We start from the raw sequence: 21,176 nt of genomic DNA on the forward strand, positions 1-21,176 counted from the left end.
AAGATTGGACAGAGAATATTAAATGAAAAATCAATGACAATAATGACTCCAATTTGCTCATCTTGGAAAATCGGGAGAAGCCGCTAGTGTAATGATCACGTTGAAATGCTAAATTTTTATTAGACGCCTTATGCATTTAGGGCCTCTTTGATTGGTAGGATTTTGAAAACGTAGGAATAGGAAAAGTGTAGGGTTGGAGTGGCATGCCTATTTGAATCCTATAGAATTAGTAATGATTGTTTGATGCCACGGGAAAAACAAAGGAATTGTAAAAAGAGGTTGGAGTGGATGTTAAATTTCCTATGAAATGTAGTACAAAAGATTCCATAGGAAAAATTCCTATGGGATCCAATCCTATGAATCAAAGGACCAATATAGAAAAAAATCCTAAGGATTTCAATCCTCCAGAAATCCTATAAAATTCCTTTGAATCAAAGAAGCCCTATAAAGGGAGCAAGAGCATCTACAACAGGAGGCCTCAAACCACCCCTCATGTGCCTGCGGACAGGAGAGAGAAGGAAAAACGTGACCCGACGTGACCTCTCATATCATCCCTATATGCCCGGCCTGCCCGCGAACCCTCATATCAAACACAATAAACTACGCGCAAGGGGCGCCCTCCCGCTCTAGCCACGTCATTCCCGTTTTTAGTGTGCAACGTCGAGGGAGAGAAGCAAAGCTGGTTTTCTCAAAAGAGAAAAAACATCGAAGGACAGAAAGAAAAAGGGGAAAATGTGTGGATTCGGCAGGGGCTCCTGTAATCTCTCACACCTAACCTCATATCTCCTTTTGCCTTCCCACTTCCCAAGCTAGGGTTGCAGCCGCCGCCACCCCATCGCTCCACCGGCACGGGCCGCCGAAGGAAGGCCGGCTTCTCCCACGGATCTTCTCCTCTTCCTCGTAGCAAGGCATGGCCCTGCTCTTCCCCATGACGCTGATGACAAGGCGGACGGTGCCGCGAGCTCTCCTCCCTAGGAAGCCGCGGGAGGACGAGGTCAAGCCAGACCTGGTCGACATGCCCCCTGCCACACCTCCCTGGAGCCCGCATCCTGTCGCCGCTGCTGGCTGAGGTGGTTAGGTCGAGAGCATGCCCGCCGATGATGGTACTTCATTTATTCTGTTTTAGAACAATAAACGTCATAATTACTGAAATCTTATAGTGGTACCATGGCACAAGTTATATAATCTGTTTCTGCATTTAGGGTCTCTAGGAAAAATTTGGAATGTTTCTTTCATCTTTGTTAGCTTGATCTGCTGATTGACAGTCTCATTATTTATGCCTTTCAGTTGTGGAGTTCAGGAATACTGGGTTGGAGAGATCAGAGCCACTGAAGAAAGATCTAGAATGGTTCATGGAACAGGGCCACACCATTCCAGAACCATCTGCCGCTGGTACTGCATGTGCCTCCTACCTGGAAGAGTTGTGTGAGAAGGACCCCCAAGCATTTATCTGTCACTTCTATAATGTGTACTTTGCTCATACTGCTGGAGGGCGAATGATTGGCAAAAAGGTATGTCTTTGCATAAAATAGACTTGTATCAGAACTTTCATCTGAGTCAAATGGTGTGTGCTTGAATGACTCCACATATTTTTGTAAAGCATGTGTTGGCTCTGGTTCTTACAACTCATTCTTCTGGTTGGGCTGATTGAAATTCCAATAGGAGGTAGAAGCGTGGTATTACTGTGTATACTTTGTTGAGGAGTATATATCACATTATATACACATCTACTTCTATATCTGGGACTGCTATGTAGATATAACTTTATAATCATCCTATAGCTATCCATTTTGGTTTGGACCTTGAATCCTGGTTTTGTACTTTCGAAATCATAGCATCATGTTATCCCATAATCTGTTCGTGTCGCATGAGTGTTTGTTTCTCCATGAATTGATATCCTTTAATTGAGTAATCATGCCGTCTCTTCATTTCAGGTTGTTGAGAAGATTCTGAACAAGAAAGAGCTGGAGTTCTACAAGTGGGAAAGTACCATGTGCCAGCTGCTGTAGAATGTCCGCACCACACTAAACCAAGTTGCTTTTGTAAGTCCAAGAGCTTTGATTTTCATGCTCTTATTCTTGGCTACTCATTTATCCTCCCACGGATTGGTCTTAACCTGCTTACATTCGCTATCAGAGCTGGTCTCGGGAAGAGAAGGACCACTGCCTGGAGGAGACCTAGAAGTCGTTCGCCTATTCAGGAGATCTCCTACCCCAGATATAAGTCATGCGTGCATTTTCTTCATTGGTCTACTAAAATAAAATGTTCTTTCTACTAGGCACACGGGCTCTGAGTAGTGGCATAAAGCAAAATTAGTCATTTGCTATTATTAATACACTGTAAACTTTGCAACAGAATGTATTAAGTAGGAAGAAATTCATTTGTGTACTCATAATGTGACGGTTTAACTAAGTTTCTCTTTGGTTGTTTGAAGTGGATCATGTGAGTCTTTGCTTAATGGATCAGGGAAAGTTTTTTTCTCCTGATAAGATTATTGCACTCACCAGTTGAGTACTCAGGTATTTGTTCTCATCTTTATGATGATGGTAATGAACTTTCAGGGCATGCCGTATTTTCCAGTTATTTTAGCTTCTTATAGTATGTTGGCCGACTCTTACTCCCTTAAGATATTTCTCTTCCTTGATTTGGCTAGAAGTTCTACTCGCAAAAGTGAAACACTATCAGTTGAACTTTGATGGCCGCAGTCATGATTACTCTTTGTGCAATTTAATTAGGTTTAACAAAAAAATCATTTATTGTTGCTAGATAATAGTTGCTAAATTTCAATCACCCAATGAAAATGGTGCAATAGAGCCTAAATAGCTGCTAGATAATACATGAAATTTGCCTCAAAAAAATTAATTAGGTTTCTGAATTTGGTCAGATTCTCTACAGGTTTAGGCACTTCATTGTTGGTGACGCAATTTTTTGCACTGCTGCTAATTGTACTATATGTTATTCATTAGGAGGGATATTGGCATAGGGATAACACATAATAGAAATGAGAATCATCATCACTCTCATATATACTCCCTCTGTAAAATATTATAAGAGCATTTAGATCACTAAAATATTGATCTAAACACTCTTATATTAGTTTACAGAGGGAGTACATTACTATGTCCTTTTTGTTTCCATTGAGACCTATTATGTTTACTTGATTCATTTCGAGACAATCTTCTCGAATTTTTGGTGATACACAATGAACAACACATTTGAATGGGAGACATTGAGGGTGTGTTTGGTTCAAGAACCAAGTGGAATGGAATTTCATATTTCCATTCCACGGGAATGGGTTGGTTCCGTTCCTGTGTTTGGCTATGGGTATTAGATGGAATGGAATGGTTACGTTCTGGTGTTTGGTTCCACAGTTGGAATGGAGTAATTTTCCGCAACAATATGAATAGTTTAACTCTTTGTATTTTCAGGAACATAATATTCAAATTTTGAGAAAACATTTGAATTTTATTTGCAACACGCACAGTTTATAAATACATTCAAGCATATATCAAACATAAATTCACACTATTTTGTAGTATTTAACAAGTTACATATATAGGTAGAAATTCCAACATACACATCAAGCAGAAATAATGAAAGACTAGATGTTGCTGTACTAATGAAGCTCTCTGTGCCGGCCGGAGCAGGAATAGGTGCCTGGTTGGTGGTGGGACGAGATAACCAGCAGAAGAGAGGGGACAACATCGGGGAAAATGTGAGAGACGGGAGGCGTTCCGCCACCGATTCGGAGGTACTAGTGCGTTCCGGATCTAGGAGGAATATGCCATTCCTGAGAACGAGTGAGTTCCGATTCCTCGACCCAACCAAACAGGAGAACGACCTCTAGGGACGAGATGGGCCCGTTTCCACCTGGTGACACAAACCAAATACATCCCGAGTGGACGAATTCAACGATTAGTGAGTTTACAGGCCAGTCCTGTCTCCCTCCACCCCACCAGATTTGATTCTCATGTTTTTTTTCTCGCCTGATATTAATTCTCGGTATTCTCCCTGCCTATTTTGTTTCATTCTTGTTCCCAGTGTTCTTACTTCTACTCCCTCCGTTCATAAATAAGTGATGGAGGGACTATATATGTTCCTTGCTGATGTAACAGATTAGTTGGTTTTGATCAAAATCAAATGGGATTCATCTAGGTTTGAGAGCCGACGGACGTGGCGGCTGCTGCGGCTGGTGGTGCTCTGTGTGTGCATGGGGTAGCGCGGTCCTCCTGCTCGTCAAGACACTACAACACAGCAGCGTCGACCTCGGCGGCAAGTGCAGCCACTGGCTGCACTACGGCGTGCAAGAATTCTGTGTCAACGAGATATCAGCGTTCCGCTTCCACCCCCTCGAGTAGGCAATGATGAAGGTGAGTGTCGGCTCGGTGGGGTTGGCGGAGGGCGTTTATTCTACGTGTACCTGAACTGCAGCGACAAGTCTAGAGTTTGGGAGTACAACGACATGATGAACATGAACATTTGATAGATATAGTGTTAAGATTGCATGTTTATTTGCTGAATTTGGACAAGCCATCGTATGTAATGCATCAGCTATACATACATGTGTGTTATCAATCAAAGCTAAAATTCAATGAAAAGTGTGGCACCCTACCTGACACCGCACAAACTTCCTTTCAGAAGGCGTCACCGGGTGACGCCCCAACCACTAGTCCATCACAAATATGGGGAGGATATGAGGGCTCGCGGACGCGCCCGAGCACTCCGCCACATAGGACGCGGCCCCACCCCAGACCACCTTACCTTTTCTTTATGCATTCTTTTATTTCTCTCTTTTCATCTCTACCAATCATGTGCAAAATGACCGACGAGGAGTGTGGCTGCGTGAACTGATAAATAGAGGTTCAAAACGGACACGCCCAGTCACTGACCCGGCGTGTTCATGGGTGTTTACGGTGTCATATTTGCTACGGCTGTAGATGCTCTAACATATACTAGTGTCATATGGTTCCAGCGATAACTAGCCTAACCAAGTTGTGGACTAGCCTCTTGGGTATAGAACGGGCCCGTTCCATTCCACGGTTTCTTCTTAGAGCATCTTCAACAGCCGCACTACGCGCGGCGCGCTAAAAACACATTTGGAGCGCGTGGATCGCCTGTTTTTGTGCGGCGGGGTGCGTTTGCTCCAGACACCGCTGCAAATTTTAGCGCGCGCGAGCCGCTGCAAAAAACTGCACGTGCGCTGTCGCACAAGCAACATATGCACTCCGAACAAATATAAAAAAACATATGCATAGATTAAAATAGATAAAATAGCGATACATAGATAGTTCACATAGCATACATAGTTCATCATAGCATAGATAGATAAAAAAACTAGTCCAACACGATAAAAACTCCGGTGCAACTAGAACCTACTCCGAGTCGTCATCATCATTCTCGCTGGTGTCGTCCGAGGTATCGAGCCACGTGTCTTCCCAATGAGGATCGTCTGAGTCGAAGAACGACTTTCCACCCGTGTTAACAAGATCGCATTGCGCCTCCGCGACTGCCTTCCGCTCCATACGTCGCCTTGCTGTCCTCTCCACCCAGAAGGCGTTCTCGTCGGCGACGTCCTGCGGGTAGCGCTGGCGCCACTCCGTCATGGCTAGCTCATCCGCCTCGGCGATGAGGAGGCAGCGCTCGCGTCTGCGGTGTTCCTCACGGTCCTGGTCTATTATAAGACGAGGCGGCGACGCGAGGTCCTGCGCTTGCTGGCACGTCTGCGCGTCATGGAAGTTCATCTGCGAGCGTGGCCTGCTGAGGCGCCACGCCGCAATGTTGTATGCGCGGGTGGCCTCGTGTGCGGTCTCAAACGTCCCGAGACTGAGACGCACGTTGCCAGAGCTGATCTCCGCGTGGAACCAGTCGGAAGGGCGGACACGGATGCCGTGGTAGCCCGAGCTTCTTCGGCGACACAGCGACATGTCGACGGTGGCGGCGGGAGCGAAGAAGAGAGGGGCGGCGAGGGGAGCGGTCGAGTGTGTGGCTAGAGGGAGCGGTCGAGTGTGCGGCTGGAGGGAGCGGACGCACGCCTTTTGTAGTGAGTGCCAGACGCCACGCGCCAAATCTTGCGCGCGAAGGGCTGCCTCCCCCCATGCGTGATCTTTTACAAAGCGCCGAAATTTCCCGCGCCCGCTAAAATCAGCTTCCCCTCCCTCCGCGCGATATTTGCCACCGCTGTTGGAGATGCTCTTAATGACAAAAAACCAAACACACGCTATGAAAGGGAGAGGAAGTACTATGTTGAGAGCAACTCTAGTAGACCCCGCATTTCGCCGAACTGCAAACTGCAGTTCACACGACGTCGCTTATGCAGGCTGAAATTCGTGGCGACAGAGCAGAAACTGTATCCAAACCCGTAAAATCTTTAAAACTTGTTTCGCGCGAGAAATTTAAGCAAAAGCTCGCCGGAGCTCGCTCACATAGATAGTTCTTCTTCACATAAGTTCGTACACAACATTGCATATATTACATATAAGTTCGCCGGAGCTAGAACAGGCCTATGGTACCGTACCACTACACAAAATTGAGCTCACCGGAGCTCGTGCGTTAGCTGCCCCCTAGCGGCGGTGCTCAGTCGGAGTCGGAGGAGGAGTCAAGGTCGATGTAGAGCTTCGCCTGCTTCGCCTTCATCACTCGCAGGTCAGCCTCCTTGGACACGTGCGCCTGCGACGCGGCGATGTCTGTCTGGAGGAAGAGCCGCTCGTACTCGAGCTCGCACCGAATGCGCTCTTCCATCTCCTCCTGCTCCCTCACCGACAGCTCGAGGACGACACGCTCGAGGAGCTCCTCCTGCCCCGGGGGGAGGTAGTCCTCGGGCCCGATGACTCCTCGGCGCGGCGGCGCATCGGGCACGGCGCGAGGCGAGATCCCCTCATCCGGTTTGCTCTTCACTGGAATGAGCCGCGAGCTCGATGCGCCCGATGAGCTCCCCGCGGACCAGTTGTCGGAGAAGGCGTGGTGGCGGCGGGCGATCTGGTGGTCGAAGTCCTCAAGCTCGCGGCGGTTGAACGCCGGTGGCGGCTGGGTACCGCGGTTGAGCCATCAACGCGCCCTCCGCTTGCGCGCGGCGTCAGATCTGGCGCGTCGGTGGCGCTCCGCCTTATCCCCAAAGCCGTCCATGGCTTTCACAAGCTTGCGTGCGGTGGCCGGCGGCGAGAAATCGAGCGGCACGGTGTGGAATGGGGGAAACACGACTGCGGGCGGTAGGGTTTCGACCCGCATTTGCCCCGCAAAACCGTAGATATACTGCTTCGAGGGTAACGTTTGCGGGCTGCGACAAAAATATTTGCGGGCCGGACGAGTATACGGGCTTTGTTCTAGCCAGAAAATTAGGCCGAGCACGTATACTGGTCGGAATTATGGTCGGAATTATGCGGGGTCTGCTAGAGTTGCTCTGGAAAATGTTTTTTTTGAACATCTAGAAAATGTTATTCAACAGAGCCGAACCCATCTCCATTTCATTTTGCGAATCACCCTCGGCGAGACCCGGACCCGGACCGGAGCACCATCCGTCTCCGGCATCTTAACCCGCCGTCCGTGCCCCGTCGCCCACCGCTCATCCCCGCCGCGATGGGGAGCGTAGACCTGGTGCTGAAGCCGGCGTGCGAGGGCTGCGGCTCCACGTCGGACCTCTACGGCACTGGGTGCAAGCACACCACGCTCTGTAGCTCCTGCGGCAAGTCCATGGCGCTTTCCCGCGCCCGATGCCTCGTCTGCTCTGCGCTCATCACGAACCTCATCCGGGTATGGATCCGTTCGTTTCCGCGTGCATGTGATCGCCGTTGGTGCGAACGCTCTCGATCTAGGGTTTCGGCGTTCGGTTGCTCCAGTAGCCGGATGTGGTTTATGTCTGTGGGATTGGTGCGCTGGATTACGCGATCCATTGTTTTGACGCTCCAATGAATTGAATTATGTTGCTCAGTATGCCATGGATTGCAATCAAGGTTTTCTCACTACACTACGAACAGAAAATGACTGCTATTTCCCAGATCTTCATGGAATAAAGAATGGCCACGATAATAATATTAGTTCGAGTTGCAACTTCAAAATAAAGAATTAAGATGATGGCACAAATTGAGAAGAGAATTTTGTCCGGATCTGCTGCAATTCATGTTACCTGGAACTATATGCAAGAATGGTTGTTTTTAGTTCTGGATCTTGTGGCTGCTTATGTTATGTATGAGAAGAAGAAGAAAATTGATTTGAGACTTGACCAAAAGAACTTGATTGACTTTGATTTTGAAATTTTAGCACTGTACAAGTTACATGACAAATCTGTTTATACTAGACCTTTGGATTGTAAATTGGACAAAAAACCAACTGGTAGTATCTGGTTTAGCGTGCCAGAGAGAAGTTGCACTAGGGTAGCTGTGGATAATTGGGGATGTTGAAGTGCAAACATGGGAGTGATTGCTAATGTTTCTTGAAGTGTGTTATAATGAATCAGTGGAATTTTCTAATTTTCCACTTCTATTCGAGTCGTTACTTATAACCTCAATCTCAAATTTCGCATACAAAAATGTCAGTATGGACCATTTACACAATATTGATGTAGACTACAACTATCAAACATAAAAGGTGAAAATATTAATTTAGGAGGGGCTAGGGCACACCCTGTCCCTAACTAAGCCCCACCGCTATTCACAGTGTTCACAGTGTAGTTAGTTTCACAGCTTTATGCAAGCTCTTCATGTGTACTATGCTGTTATTGTTGTGGAAATTGTAGTTGCATATTATGTGCTGTCTGCAGTTCAATTTGTGAGTTATGTCAGTTCTGGGAACAGGGCGGATCAGCTATGTGGTTCGTCTATTTACACTATGATGTACTCATTGTGAATCTTTCTCTTTCAGGAATACAATGTGCGGGCAAATGCCAGCACAGATAAGGCATTCTCTATTGGAAGATTTGTAACTGGTTTGCCGCCATTCTCAAAGAAAAAGAATGCTGAGAACAAATGGTCTCTTCATAAAGAAGGCCTGCAAGGACGGCAGCTTACTGACAAAATGCTGGTATGTACTTTTGGATCATCATTCATCATTATTTATTCAACAATTATTCCAGTACAATACAGGTATCATAGCTATTTTTGCTTTGCTTGAACCAAATGTTATCAATTTCTCTGCCATGTCCTGGATAATATTTGATCGAGAATGATCTGTTTTGAGTTGAAGTTCTAAGTTTGTGCAGTTGGCCCTTCTAACTATGTGGATTTACATTTGGAAATTCCAGGAGAAATACAACAGGAAGCCATGGATTTTGGAAGATGAAACTGGTCAATATCAGTTTCAAGGTCATATGGAGGGATCACAGTCAGCAACAGCTACATACTATTTGTTAATGTTGCATGGCAAGGAATTTCACGCATTTCCTGCTGGTTCCTGGTAATACACTTGTTCCACATTTTGCCGTGCTTTTCATTATGTTAGCCCAAATCAGGATTGTAGTAGAAAGAAGGAAAAAATGAGAATCAATCATGACAGTCCATTGTTACAACTTTGACAAGTGAATTTTGTGACAAAATCTAAACAAAAATTCAATGTTGTGAGTTTACTATCTGCAACAAATTCACTCAAATAATTTCCTTTTGTCTTAACAAGAGATAAGTGTCAAAGATAGAACAGTATGGGTGCTGCTACTGGTCTATACCATTGTAGCTGCTCCTGATGGTACATCATCTGGTCTTAACAAGAGACAAGTGTCAAAGATAAAACTGTATTCACACTTGTTCGAACTTTATAGATTGTACACACGTTTTGTGTTTCACTTGTACACCAGTGGTATTTCAGACAAGTTTTAAATCAAACGACTTCTGGGTAAGTTTCAAACTACTTACACATAGGTTATTCACAGCCAAATTGCATAGTTCTTTTCAATAAATTCAAATGAGTTTTGCTGATGTGATTTGTTTGTGTTTTGTGAAATTTAAATATATTTTCAGCGCGTTTCGTAAAGTTTCTTGTTAGCTCACTAAGTTTTTGCACAGGTTCCAGAGTGTTTCACATAGGTTTAGCAGGGTTTCATGGTGTTTTACTGATGACCTACAGAACATATTTCATAGGACTTCTGAAAATTCTGGCAACATTTCAGAAGAAATTGCCCAGAAGTTTGGGCATGTTTTTATCAGTTTTTCATCTGTAGACAAATTCAACTAGTTTCATGACAATTACAAACATACAAAAATAATGTGATCTTTATGTTAGAACATATAGATTCCTGATCCTTACCCATTGCCTCAGCATCTCTCCTGGAATATTCTAACTCGAAGTTCATGCTTGATTCAAAGACAGAGCAACACAAAACAAGAGCAAAACTAAAATAGGAAATTTCGACCAATGTGTTGACCATAAAGAAAAAGAATAAGAACGCCATCTTGGGCTCATATCTCGGCCAGTTCAGTATCTCCTGATGCCTCCTAACTCGATGTTCGCATGCCGCTCAGCTCCCCCCGCCTCTCTCTCTCTCGATTGTTTCTCACAACACGCACAAGTACATGAGCTCTCCGGTGGCTTGCTGCATCATCTGCCTCACATAGCCAAAGTCTTTCATAACTTTTCCCCGTCTTTTGATGCTCCTCATAGCTTTAGCATATGGCTGTATTTATATAAAAGGGAAGGTCTATTTAGCAACCGACCATATGGCTCTAGCAGAGCAAAAAAGAAATTGACTACCCCCAACTCCCATCCTTGTTTGTTATCTTGACCATTCCACTCCTCGCACCAAGCTCTTGTGTAGCAACATCATACCGTGCTTGTTAGCTTCACACCAGTTCTTTTGTATGATGACATCTCACCACCTATTCTGGCTCACGCCCACCTTTCTTGTGACAATGGTATTACACCCTAGTCGTCGGCCTCAAGATCAATGGCAACACACATTATATCTAGCTCATGTAGGTAACTCGATTGATTCACTCAATCCATCACTCCTATCAGCTCATGTAGCCGTTCCACTATTCAGCTAGCCTGCATCACCATTTCACATAGCGACGCCTGCCTCACACAACATGTCGGCTCCTCTCCATGCACATGTTCGAGTTGATGCCACACAAGTCTTGTATGCACCATATGTACATCCCTAGTAACAAAGAACACTCTTCATGAGTAAACCGCCTACAACTTCAAAGAAGAGTGGTTTTGCCGACGTAGCCTCTAGCCAAGGCTCTCCTTTACTTAGGACATGCCCATGCAAAATGTCCGAAGTCGTCATAATTGTAGAATTGTACCTCGCTTTTATCTTTGTTTCCTCCATTGCGTCCACAACTGCGGCTGCGACCTCCTCGTCCTTGTATTTGGAGACGATAACGTTTTTAATGACGTATTTCTCCTCCATCGGGTCTCCAAGCTCACAAATATGCACCACGGGCATTGTGAACTTCGCCGCAAAATCATCCATGGACTCTGCACCAACCATCTTGAGGTTATCAATCTCCGGGCGCGGGGACTGGATCCTCGCCTCTTGGACGCGCTCGACACCCACATGCTTGGAGTGTAGTGCCGTCCACACAATAGATGTGTTTCCTTCTCTGCAACACGTAGCAGCGTCGCGTGGTCGATTGACTTGGAGATAATTGTTAAGGTCAACTCTTTCCTCTCATCAACCTCCTTGGATGAGCTCTCGCGATCAGCAGCACCCCATGCAGTGTTTGCTCACAGGAAGCACTTCATCCTCATTGCCCATGCTACGTAGTTTGTCCATGTCAGCCGTTGGAATGGAATCTTCCCTGACGCCATTGTTGGTGGGTTGCCTGTTCCACTGGTTAGCATGGCTCCACTCACTCCAGTGTCATGCGGCATTGTCATTGTCAGCACCTAAGCTCTGGTACCAAATATTGAATCTGAACCACTCAACTCCTCTCTCTCTCTCTCTCTCTCTCAGTTGTTTCTCATAACATGCACAAGTACATGAGTTGTTTGGTGACTTGCTGCCTCACACAACTGATTAGCATATATCTGTATTGATAGTACATCTGTACATGTGAAGGTCGGTTGCTAAACCGACCATACAACTCTAGCAGCTCGCAAAACAAGCAAAAACCAAATGGACTACTAGTTGACAACCGCGCACACCCTTGTCAAGGAACAATATCTGCCAAGTACAATTGGGGTCAACGACTTTGATATCAGGTTGCTGGTATTCGAGGTGAACTAGACGAGATATCTTAGATCGAATATTTGAAGGCTATACTAGGTCTTCGATGCTTATGTCGTCTTCGCCGGGGAAGCCAAAGTTGTTCTTTCCTCATCGTGGTTTGACATATTTATAGCAGGCCTTGGTCAGCCCGACTGTCCTCCGTCTTGATTTCCTTGTCTTGGACGACTTGCACCCCGTTTGGTAGTCAAGCACTTTCCTTTTCGGGAGCTCGAGAGGGGGGGGGGTACCTTTGCGGGGGCTGGGCCTAGGCGAACTGTTAGGGTGTGCGCGCGACAAGATGTGGGGCCAACCTCCCATCAATATGTGTAATGAAGCCGCTTTGCGCGATTGGCATTCCTTGCTTCGTGGAGTTGGTTATCGGAAGGAGGCGGAAGCGAGCTGTGACCAGGCCTTGGGAGAGGGGCCATGCTTGCTCCATTAGCCATCGAGGAGGCCTCCAAGAAAGTGGATGATATCGCTCGCCGTGCTGCGCGAGGGCGGCAGAAGGGGGAGACAAAATGAGTTTGACTCGACCTTCAACTCTCCCTTGCAAAGGGAGAGGAAGCCGAGCGACTTCAGAAGGAAGTGTTCCAGCTCCTGGACCAGCTTAACAAGGAACAAGGACTGAAGTCGAAGCTTCTTCTTCACTTGGTGGGTGTTCTGGCATCGACGGGAGTCTCTTTTAGCCCAAAGACCCCTGCGCTTGATGCTGTGCTGGGGGAGGTTTCTTCTCTTCCTAGACGGATCGACCGCTTGGTGAAGGTGACTCCCGTTCTTCTGTTGAGGCCGCAATGGCCCTAGTCATGGGCCTTGTCAAGGAGGTCATGCAGGGAGGTATATCTGCAGAGATTCTGACTAATGTCCTCCTGGGAGGTTAGGAAGGAGCGGCACTCCATTGCGGTCTGTTAGCGTTGGCAGAAAGATGCTGGCGCTTTTGCTAAGGCTTTGAAAATTTGGTCGAGGCGTCTTTGAAGCTGCTGAACTCATCACAGTAGCCCCCTTGCGTGTTGCCATCCCTTGTCTCTGTTCTTTTCATGTAGATATTTTTGTAAGAAACTGTTTGAGACACCCGTGCTTAGGATGTGTAGACTGTCCTTCTGTTGATCCTTTTGTTGAGTAGTTTCACTTCCTGGTTGGCTTAATTTGTTATTCTTAGGCCGGGCTTGTCCGCTCCTATGTTTCACTGCGTGGCCTGTAGATATTCGTTAGCTCAGGAACTGGAAGGTATCTATTGACAAGCTGACCGTGTCCTGTTTTTCGAGCGGGCTGATGGTCTCTTGCGTGGCCTTGAGATCGTTTCTTGTAAAGTGTTGTTCAGTACCACTATGGTCTTTTGGGTGAGTGCAGTTACTCGACCTGTATAGGCTTCTTAGTCGTTCTCAGAATAGAGCTGCTTGGATGTATCAGCATTATTTACCAATGCTTGGTGATCATAATTACTTTTTGTTTGACAGTTTAGGCTTGGCAAAATGATTCTGTAATGAATTAATTTGTGCTCATTGCTTGGATTTTTTTCTTATATCAGGTATAACTTCAGTAAAGTTGCGCAGTACAAGCAGCTGACTCTGGAAGAGGCCGAGGAGAAGATGAATAAGAGAAAGACTAGTGCAACTGGTTATGAACGTTGGATGATGAAAGCAGCTACAAATGGGCCAGCTGCCTTTGGTTCAGATATGATGAAACTTGAGCCTGCTAACGATGGGGAAAAAGAAAGTGCTCGTCATAAGAAGGGAAAAGATAATGAGGGTAATAATTCTGATAAAGGTGAGGAGAATGAAGAAGAGGAAGCCGCTCGTAAAGATAGGCTCGGGCTCTCTAAAAGGGGCATGGATGACGATGAGGAAGGTGGAAAAGATCTAGATTTTGATTTGGATGATGACATTGAGAAAGGTCAGTTCTCAATTTTGATCATATTAGAATAGTTCCGTAGTTGACTAAACTCTGCTCATCGTCTAGCTCTGTATAACTCAAAGTTCACTCATAGTTTGCTCACTTGCACTCTCTTTCTATTGAAGCTTAATTGTTAGTTCTTATGAGATGACCCCTTGTCCCTAATTTAATGCATAACATCCTCATCTTAGAAATGCATTTGGTAATCTGAACAAGATTACTTGCCAAACACGCATCCATCTTATATTATTATCCTGAAATAGTTTGTTTTTCTGGAAAAGTTCCTTTGTATACTAGGAAGCATATGCTTTTGCTAGTTCTTACTCCCTCCGTTGTAAAATAAGTGTCTTAACTTTGTACTAAGTTTAGTATAAAGTTGTACTAAGGTTGAGACACTTATTTTGGGACGGAGGGAGTATCTTTTGATTTTCCTTAGATGATACATCCCATATTTGCATTACATTAGATGGCCCTGAATAATAATATTGCGATTTGCTTTTATTCAGATTTGCAAATTAGCTAAGAAATAGGGTGTTACTTTCTGTCAATAACTCTAATGTTGAATTCAATAGGGTGTTACTTTCTGTCAATAACTCTAATGTTTAATTCGTCCCTTGAGTGTAAGCAAGTACGGTAGCGTGTTTACTTGTGACTAAGTGTTGGAGTAGATATTTGGATGACCATGTACTGTCGACGTACCATTTTCCTGCTGGTTTATTTTGCATGGCTACTAGCGTTTTTGCTATGTGCCCAGGTCCAGGTTAATGTAATTTATGTGCTCCTTACAACGAGAATAGCTATACCTAACATGGCCAAACTGGCACATTGAGATTAAGTTTGCTCTGTCACAGAGAGCTATACCAAAATGTTTGCACTGAAAAGAAAATATCAACACTGGCTATATATCATGCTCATTTTTCTGAACCCAGATTAGCATCATAGTGGGAATTGCCTTTTCAGGTGATGACTGGGAACATGAAGAAACATTCACCGATGATGACGAGGCTGTGGATATCGACCCAGAGGAGCGGGCAGATTTAGCTCCTGAAATTCCTGCTCCACCTGAAATTAAGCAGGTTGTTGCAAATATACACTATTTGTTGAAATAGTTACAAATTTAATTTTGTATCTGCAGCAATGTTTCTTTCTTCCTTAAAACATGTTCAATCAGTACTGAAATTCGATGTCAGAAATTTTGAAGATGGAAATTTACTCTATTTTTGGAAATATTTCTGAACTTAAATTTGCACCTGTTGGCATTATCTTTTGTTTCTTTGTTATAAACATGTTCAATCTGTACTGAAAATTGATATCAGGAAGTTCTTATTTGGGAATGCTTAAAATGGTTCACATAGGTAAAACATGTAACTAGCTAGTATATGCTTATAAATGTGTTACTACTCACTAAATCTGCTAGATGCACACAAGTTTCTTTCATGTGCCGCTGTTATCCAATTAGGGGATAATATCTTGGCAGTTAGAAAGCTTAGCATTATTTCAAGCCAAGTTATCCATAAGAGAGGGCTCCTATGTCAATCAATTGATGGATCAAGAGTATTAGGGATTTTGTAGGGTCATTTAGTTTAGTTATACACAGTTCTGTTCTCTTGTCAGGTTCTTTGTGCACACATCTATAACAAGTTATGAACTGTACTTGATTTTATACAAGCTGTCAATGCACTGCTATAATGCTGTCCTAGTGGATGTGCAATGATCGGAATCCACACATGACTTAGTTCGGAGTTAATAGAACAAACTAACTGATAAATGAATGAAATGATAAACGGGATGCTATTTGGAGGAAATGGAGATATGCCACTAACCAGCCTATCTTAATGAACCTGAAGTGAAGGTTCTCAGGTGCCGCCATACTTGGATCCATTGCACCTGGTAAACCTTTGGTCGCAAAGAATAAAAGAGCTACTAGTCGATCATGTAATAGACTCCACTTGTGGTCCCTATTGCTTATGGGACACTGATTAAATCTGCCTGCGTGCTAGTATTATGGGAAAACGCCTCTAGAAAATATGTGCTAGGGCTGCCTATGAATGCCATCGTATAAGCTGCAAGTATTACCTGTCCAAAGTTAAAAAAAGTATTAACTGTCTATGAATGATATTGTGTGAAATTATTCGAAGCAAAATGCTGCCTACAATTTCCATTGTTCAAGAACAAACTGCTGGTATTCTGATTTTGATACATTCAGGATGATGAAGAGAATGAGGAAGAAGGTGGCCTGAGCAAGTCAGGAAAGGAATTAAAGAAGCTGCTTGGTCGTTCTTCTGGACAAAATGAGTCGGATGCCGATGATGATGATGAAGAAGATGATGTAATACTCCATTCACAGAGATTTAATATTTATTTTTATTTTATTGATAAGGATTTTTTTTCTTCCCTTATTTCAGCAGGATGATGAGTCATCTCCAGTCCTTGCTCCAAAGCAGACGGATCAACCAAAAGATGAACCTGTTGATAACAGCCCAGCCAAACCTACACCTTCATCAGGACATGCTCGTAGTACACCTCCTGCATCGAAATCCAAGCAAAAGAGGAAATCAGGTGGTGATGATGCCAAAGCATCTAGCGGTGCAGCTTCAAAGAAAGCAAAGGTGGAATCTGTAAGTCAACTGTGTTCATTTCATATTTTTTTAAAGGAGAACCTTAATTCTCATGGACATGTATCTGAGTGATGTGTTTTGTTGTTTGCATAGGATACAAAAACATCAAGTATCAAAGAGGAGACACCATCTTCCTCAAAACCTACACCAAAGGCCTCTGCTTCATCAAGTGTCAATGTATCTCCTGTGACAGAGGATGAGATCAGGACCGTTCTTCTTGCAGTGGCTCCTGTCACTACACAAGATTTAGTCTCCAGATTTAAGTCTAGACTACGAGGTCCAGAGGTAGGATTCTTCAGCAGTACTGTTACGGCTTTTAAAGCTGTTGCATCCTTTTTCACTAATTACTAAATAATGATACAGAACTTGTTCTAGCCACGTATATTAAGAATTGCAGCCAGTCCTGTTTTGCATTAACTCACAATATTTTTTGAAGGATTTAGTTATGGTTTGTTAATTGTCACGCATGAAGACACCTCCAGTTTCTTGAACCTCGTTGTTGGTCTGCCTCAGGGGATAGTCAGAATTTCTTATTTTTGATATAATCACTAATTGTGTAAGTAGTGAAATGGGAATTGTTGGTTGGCAATTTGAAAAATAGGAACGAAGCTATTGCTGTTAGTGACTTGGCATCCGGACTTGGACACAGTCACAGAGTCCACAAGAGTATCGTGCATCGGTGCATGGACGCTATCAGGCTCCCCATCCACCACCTTCAGGTGATGTTATGGTTGGCTGGGCGCCTGGGTGAAGTCCATCCATGATCTACAACAGCCCCCATACTATTTTGCTAATTTCGATCCCAACTTCATCACTTCTAATTTCGTTAGTACTAATTATTGTTACAAAAGCGCAAGTTGTTAAAAAACCCAGTTGTGGGAATAATTCTAGTGGAAAGAAAACCTGTTTCTTTGATGTAATTTGCTAGGCAAAGCTTTAAAATTCATAGAAGAAATCATGTAAACCTCAAAATTGGTTTGTGTTTTTTGCTCGTTAAATGATTAGTCCTTTTCTGTAACTGAAAGTGTCAAACATGCTCTTTCTACCAGTTGTTGATCTGACAGCTCAATTTGCATCTTGATCTCATTTTGTCTTTTGCATCTCAGGACAAGAACGCCTTTGCTGAAATTCTGAAGAAAATTTCGAAGATACAGAAGACTAATGGCCACAACTATGTTGTCCTTAGAGAGGATAAGAAATGATCAGCTCAAAAGTGGCCATTTCCTTCATTGCGAAGTATCCTCTTGTGTCTTCATGGGGATAATAGTTTTGTACTGTATTATAGTATTAGACGAATTTGGTCTTCTGACAAGTATGTGCCGAACTTCTACCCTTGCTTTACTAGAAATCAAATAACTAGTTAGTGCCTTTTCGGAACCTCTCCAGTCTTGAAACTCTGCTCCGTGTAATGAGCTCGGTTTGAGCCATTCCCTGCAATTGTGCTACTGCTCCCTCCGCTCCGGCAGCTGCAGTTGTGGAGCGGAGAGCATCCAAACAGGGCGGGGCCCGTTCGGAAGCTCTCCAGCTTCCCAAACGGGCCAGCTTCTCGCGGGAGCTGGGCGAGCTGGCTTCTCGCGGGAGCTGGGTGAGCGTTCGGCTACCGACTTGGTCGGCTGTAGCGATAGGAAAACTGTTCGCTGAGAGAAAACGGTTCATGCAGGGCTTTAGCGATAGGAAAACGATTCGCTCGGTGGGCTGTAGCACTTTGGGATGGCATTACCACGTAATTTGGAGCAACTCCTGCTTCTCGTTTTCGCGAAGCTGGGCGATAGCTGCTCCACAAATTTGCACGCAGGTTCGCTCGTTCTCCAGAAGCTGGATTCCGGGAGCTGAACTGTTCGGCTGGCTTCTCGCGAGATTCTCTAGAATCTGAAAGTCAGACGAGATCCGAACGGAGTATGTTGTCATCTCCTGGAGTATTCTAGAAGTTGGGAATTACAAGGTTATGATGATGTGTGAGAAGAGATATATTAATGCCAAGACAGTTTTTTCCGTTTGACCAGGTTCTTTAAACCTATGAATCCAAAGAGTAAAATCTATAACGATGTTCCTAAGAATAAAGTTTCATTGTGTGACTCAGTACGTGTTTTTTTCGTGTCCCATATCATCCAAAGAATAGTGAGCGTGACGCTGTGCCTGATCTGAGGGGACTCGATATGTGTCAAATCTTACGGACATTACCATGTCAGGAGTTCATCATGTGTTTACACACAAAGATGAATCATCTTTACATGTGTTCATCTGACCTCTTCGAGGATAGTATACTACCTCCGTTCCAAAATAGTTTCAAAATAATTGTTGCTGGCGAATTCTAGTGCAAGTTCAGGCACATTACGAAATTAACACAATTTCCCTTTTTACCTTCGCGTCACCCACAGCGCTCACTCCATTCACCCTCTCTTCTTCCTGTCACCCTCGCTCCCGTCGCCCTCTCTTCTCCCCACCACCTCGCCGGCCACATCTCTCCCCGTCGCCGCCATCTTTCTCCTACCTACACTCACACCCGTCGTCCATCCACACCCTGCATCTGTGGTCAAAGCTTGGATTTTTGCTCCGGCGGTGAGCTTCTGGGCGACGAAGGCGCTGGATCCGCGTGCGTGTGCTGTGGATCTGGCTAGGGAGGCAGTGGATGCGACGTCTGCAGGGCGGCGACCTGCTCCCCGGCGCGGCATGGAGGGCGAGGGTCGGCGCCGCACCGAGGGCGAGCCTGGTGGCGGCGCGAACGCCGACCGAGGAGGCTACAAGGTGGTGGTGTGGTAGGCCGCGCCGGTGGAGGACCTGCAGGGGCGGTGGCGCGGGAGGCCGAGGCGGGCGGGCGCCACCGGTGGCGGGACGAGCTCGGCTGGGGCCTCCTCGGCGACGCCTACGACCTCAGCGACGCCTACGCCAAGACCTTCTACCTCGGCGAGCCCCTCACTCTGCAACTCTGATTTAGATTGAGTTCTGTGATCCAGTACCGTACTCCATCAGAAGATTAACTACAGTAGTCAGATTAGTTCTTGCAGTAGTCAGATTAGTTCTTGTAGTAGTCGGATTCAGTAGTTCTTGCAGTAGTCAGATTAGTTCTTGCACTAGTTGGATTCAGTAGCCGGAGTACTTGCAGTAGTTCTTTGATCAACACCATCAGAACAGTAATCGCACCATCCAGCTCAACACATTCAGTCCAAATTGCAGAAGAGTACTGTAATTTAAGCGTAGGATCAACGAAAGAGTACTGTGATACACATGCCCAATTTTTTGTCTGGCATAATTTTACACAAGGGCAAGCCCAATTAATCAGCAACAATCATTTCAGTTAATCTTCTGGCATAATTATTCTGGTGTACTCCATGTTTTACTGTGATACACATGGAGTAATTTTCATACACTGGAACATAATTTTCCAGACAGACAATCATACTGTTTTAGTTGAACAGATAATCATTTCAGACAGAAAATTATCACCAATTAGGCTGAACTAATTTTTTAGTTAATCTCCTCCTCATCTCCAGTCACCAATTAGGCTGGTGAATCTTCCACTATTTTGGTGTTGCACATTTGCTTAGTGCTGCTTGTATCTCATGCTTACTGTTGCATGAGTAGTTTCATTAGTTTTACAGCAGCAGTACTCTTTCCAATTGGCAAGTTTCAGCAGCAGAAATTTAATTGAGTACAATTAAAATTTCCAGATCAAAGAATTTGGACTAGGACTTGATGCTATGAGTAATTTGGAGTAAATTCAGATTAAAGAATTTTGTGCTATGAGCAGGACTTGGTGCTGCTGCTGTATAGCACTGTAATAGTTGTGCAGCTCAGGAGTACTCTTGCCAATTCAGTTAATTAAATTTCATTTAACTAAAACTAAATGAATCTTTTCCTTTAAGTAAAACTAAATGAAACTTTTCCTGTTAATTTAATAGTTGCAGTAGTATAGCACTTGCAGTAGTGTAGGACAGCAACAGTTTAGTGTAGGACAACAATAGTTTAGTGTAAGTTTCAGTTCATTAACTGAATTTTTTCAGTTACTTAACTGAAACTTTTCCAGTCACAGTAGGACTTCTCTTCTCTCTTCTTCTCTCTTCTCTTTCTCTTCTTGCATCTGTAGTTTAGTGTAGGGTTTATTGGAGTACTTCCCTTGTGCCCTCCATACTCCTCTCCTCTCCCACTACTTTCCTCTCCTACTACTTTGCTTGTTCTCTTCTTCCCGAAACTTAAAGTTCAGACATGAAGTAGTCTTAGAGACCCATCTACTCCTTGTATTCATGTGTATAGTAAGAAGCAGATAGTGCACTTTGCCAGCTGCTCTTTTCTTTGCTTTTACCTCAGGATAACACACTAAGATTTTCACATTGTGAATAATACAACAACCATTGCGAAATTGGAAGCACATTTTCTTTTCTTGGCTATGACTATAAATTGAAAGAATGTTGTAGGTAAAGGGGTGAAGGTAACATTTAGTGATGTGATAATGTTGTTGCATGTGCATCTTTTTGGTGTGTTATACTCCTCCTTGTGAATACACTTAATCGATCTACGGTTCTACTCCTCCTTGCGAC

The 21,176-nt window shown here is 44.5% G+C and overlaps 1 protein-coding gene and 1 pseudogene across 4 annotated transcripts; both read left to right on the forward strand.

Moving 5' to 3' along the window:
- Positions 1–719: 719 nt before the first annotated feature.
- Positions 720–4,598, forward strand: LOC123043985 (heme oxygenase 1, chloroplastic-like; annotated as a pseudogene).
- A 2,841-nt stretch (positions 4,599–7,439) lies between these two features.
- LOC123043989 (transcription initiation factor IIF subunit alpha) lies at positions 7,440–18,009 on the forward strand. Of its 4 annotated transcripts, none has more exons than XM_044466603.1 (9): positions 7,440–7,746; positions 8,854–9,012; positions 9,233–9,384; positions 13,659–14,023; positions 14,984–15,099; positions 16,230–16,352; positions 16,429–16,641; positions 16,735–16,926; positions 17,748–18,009. In XM_044466603.1, the coding sequence occupies exons 1-9, from the start codon at positions 7,573–7,575 to the stop codon at positions 17,841–17,843; spliced, it is 1,590 nt and encodes a 529-aa protein (XP_044322538.1). In that variant the 5' UTR covers positions 7,440–7,572; the 3' UTR covers positions 17,844–18,009. The 4 variants fall into 4 exon arrangements, with proteins under 4 accessions (XP_044322538.1, XP_044322552.1, XP_044322544.1 ...); XM_044466617.1 differs by having other exon boundaries at positions 16,429–16,632; XM_044466609.1 differs by having other exon boundaries at positions 16,432–16,641.
- The last annotated feature ends 3,167 nt before the right edge of the window (positions 18,010–21,176 follow it).

This window comes from Triticum aestivum, chromosome 1A, assembly GCF_018294505.1.
Source record: "Triticum aestivum cultivar Chinese Spring chromosome 1A, IWGSC CS RefSeq v2.1, whole genome shotgun sequence".
Classification (NCBI taxonomy): Eukaryota; Viridiplantae; Streptophyta; class Magnoliopsida; order Poales; family Poaceae; genus Triticum; species Triticum aestivum.

Bases quoted from the DNA above. Each gene is read 5' to 3' on its own strand.
- LOC123043989 (XM_044466603.1), top strand. From the start codon at position 7,573: ATGGGGAGCGTAGACCTGGTGCTGAAGCCGGCGTGCGAGGGCTGCGGC. The intron at 9,013-9,232 runs GTATGTACTTTT...TGGAAATTCCAG, and splicing joins AGCTTACTGACAAAATGCTG to GAGAAATACAACAGGAAGCC. The intron at 9,385-13,658 runs GTAATACACTTG...TTCTTATATCAG, and splicing joins GCATTTCCTGCTGGTTCCTG to GTATAACTTCAGTAAAGTTG.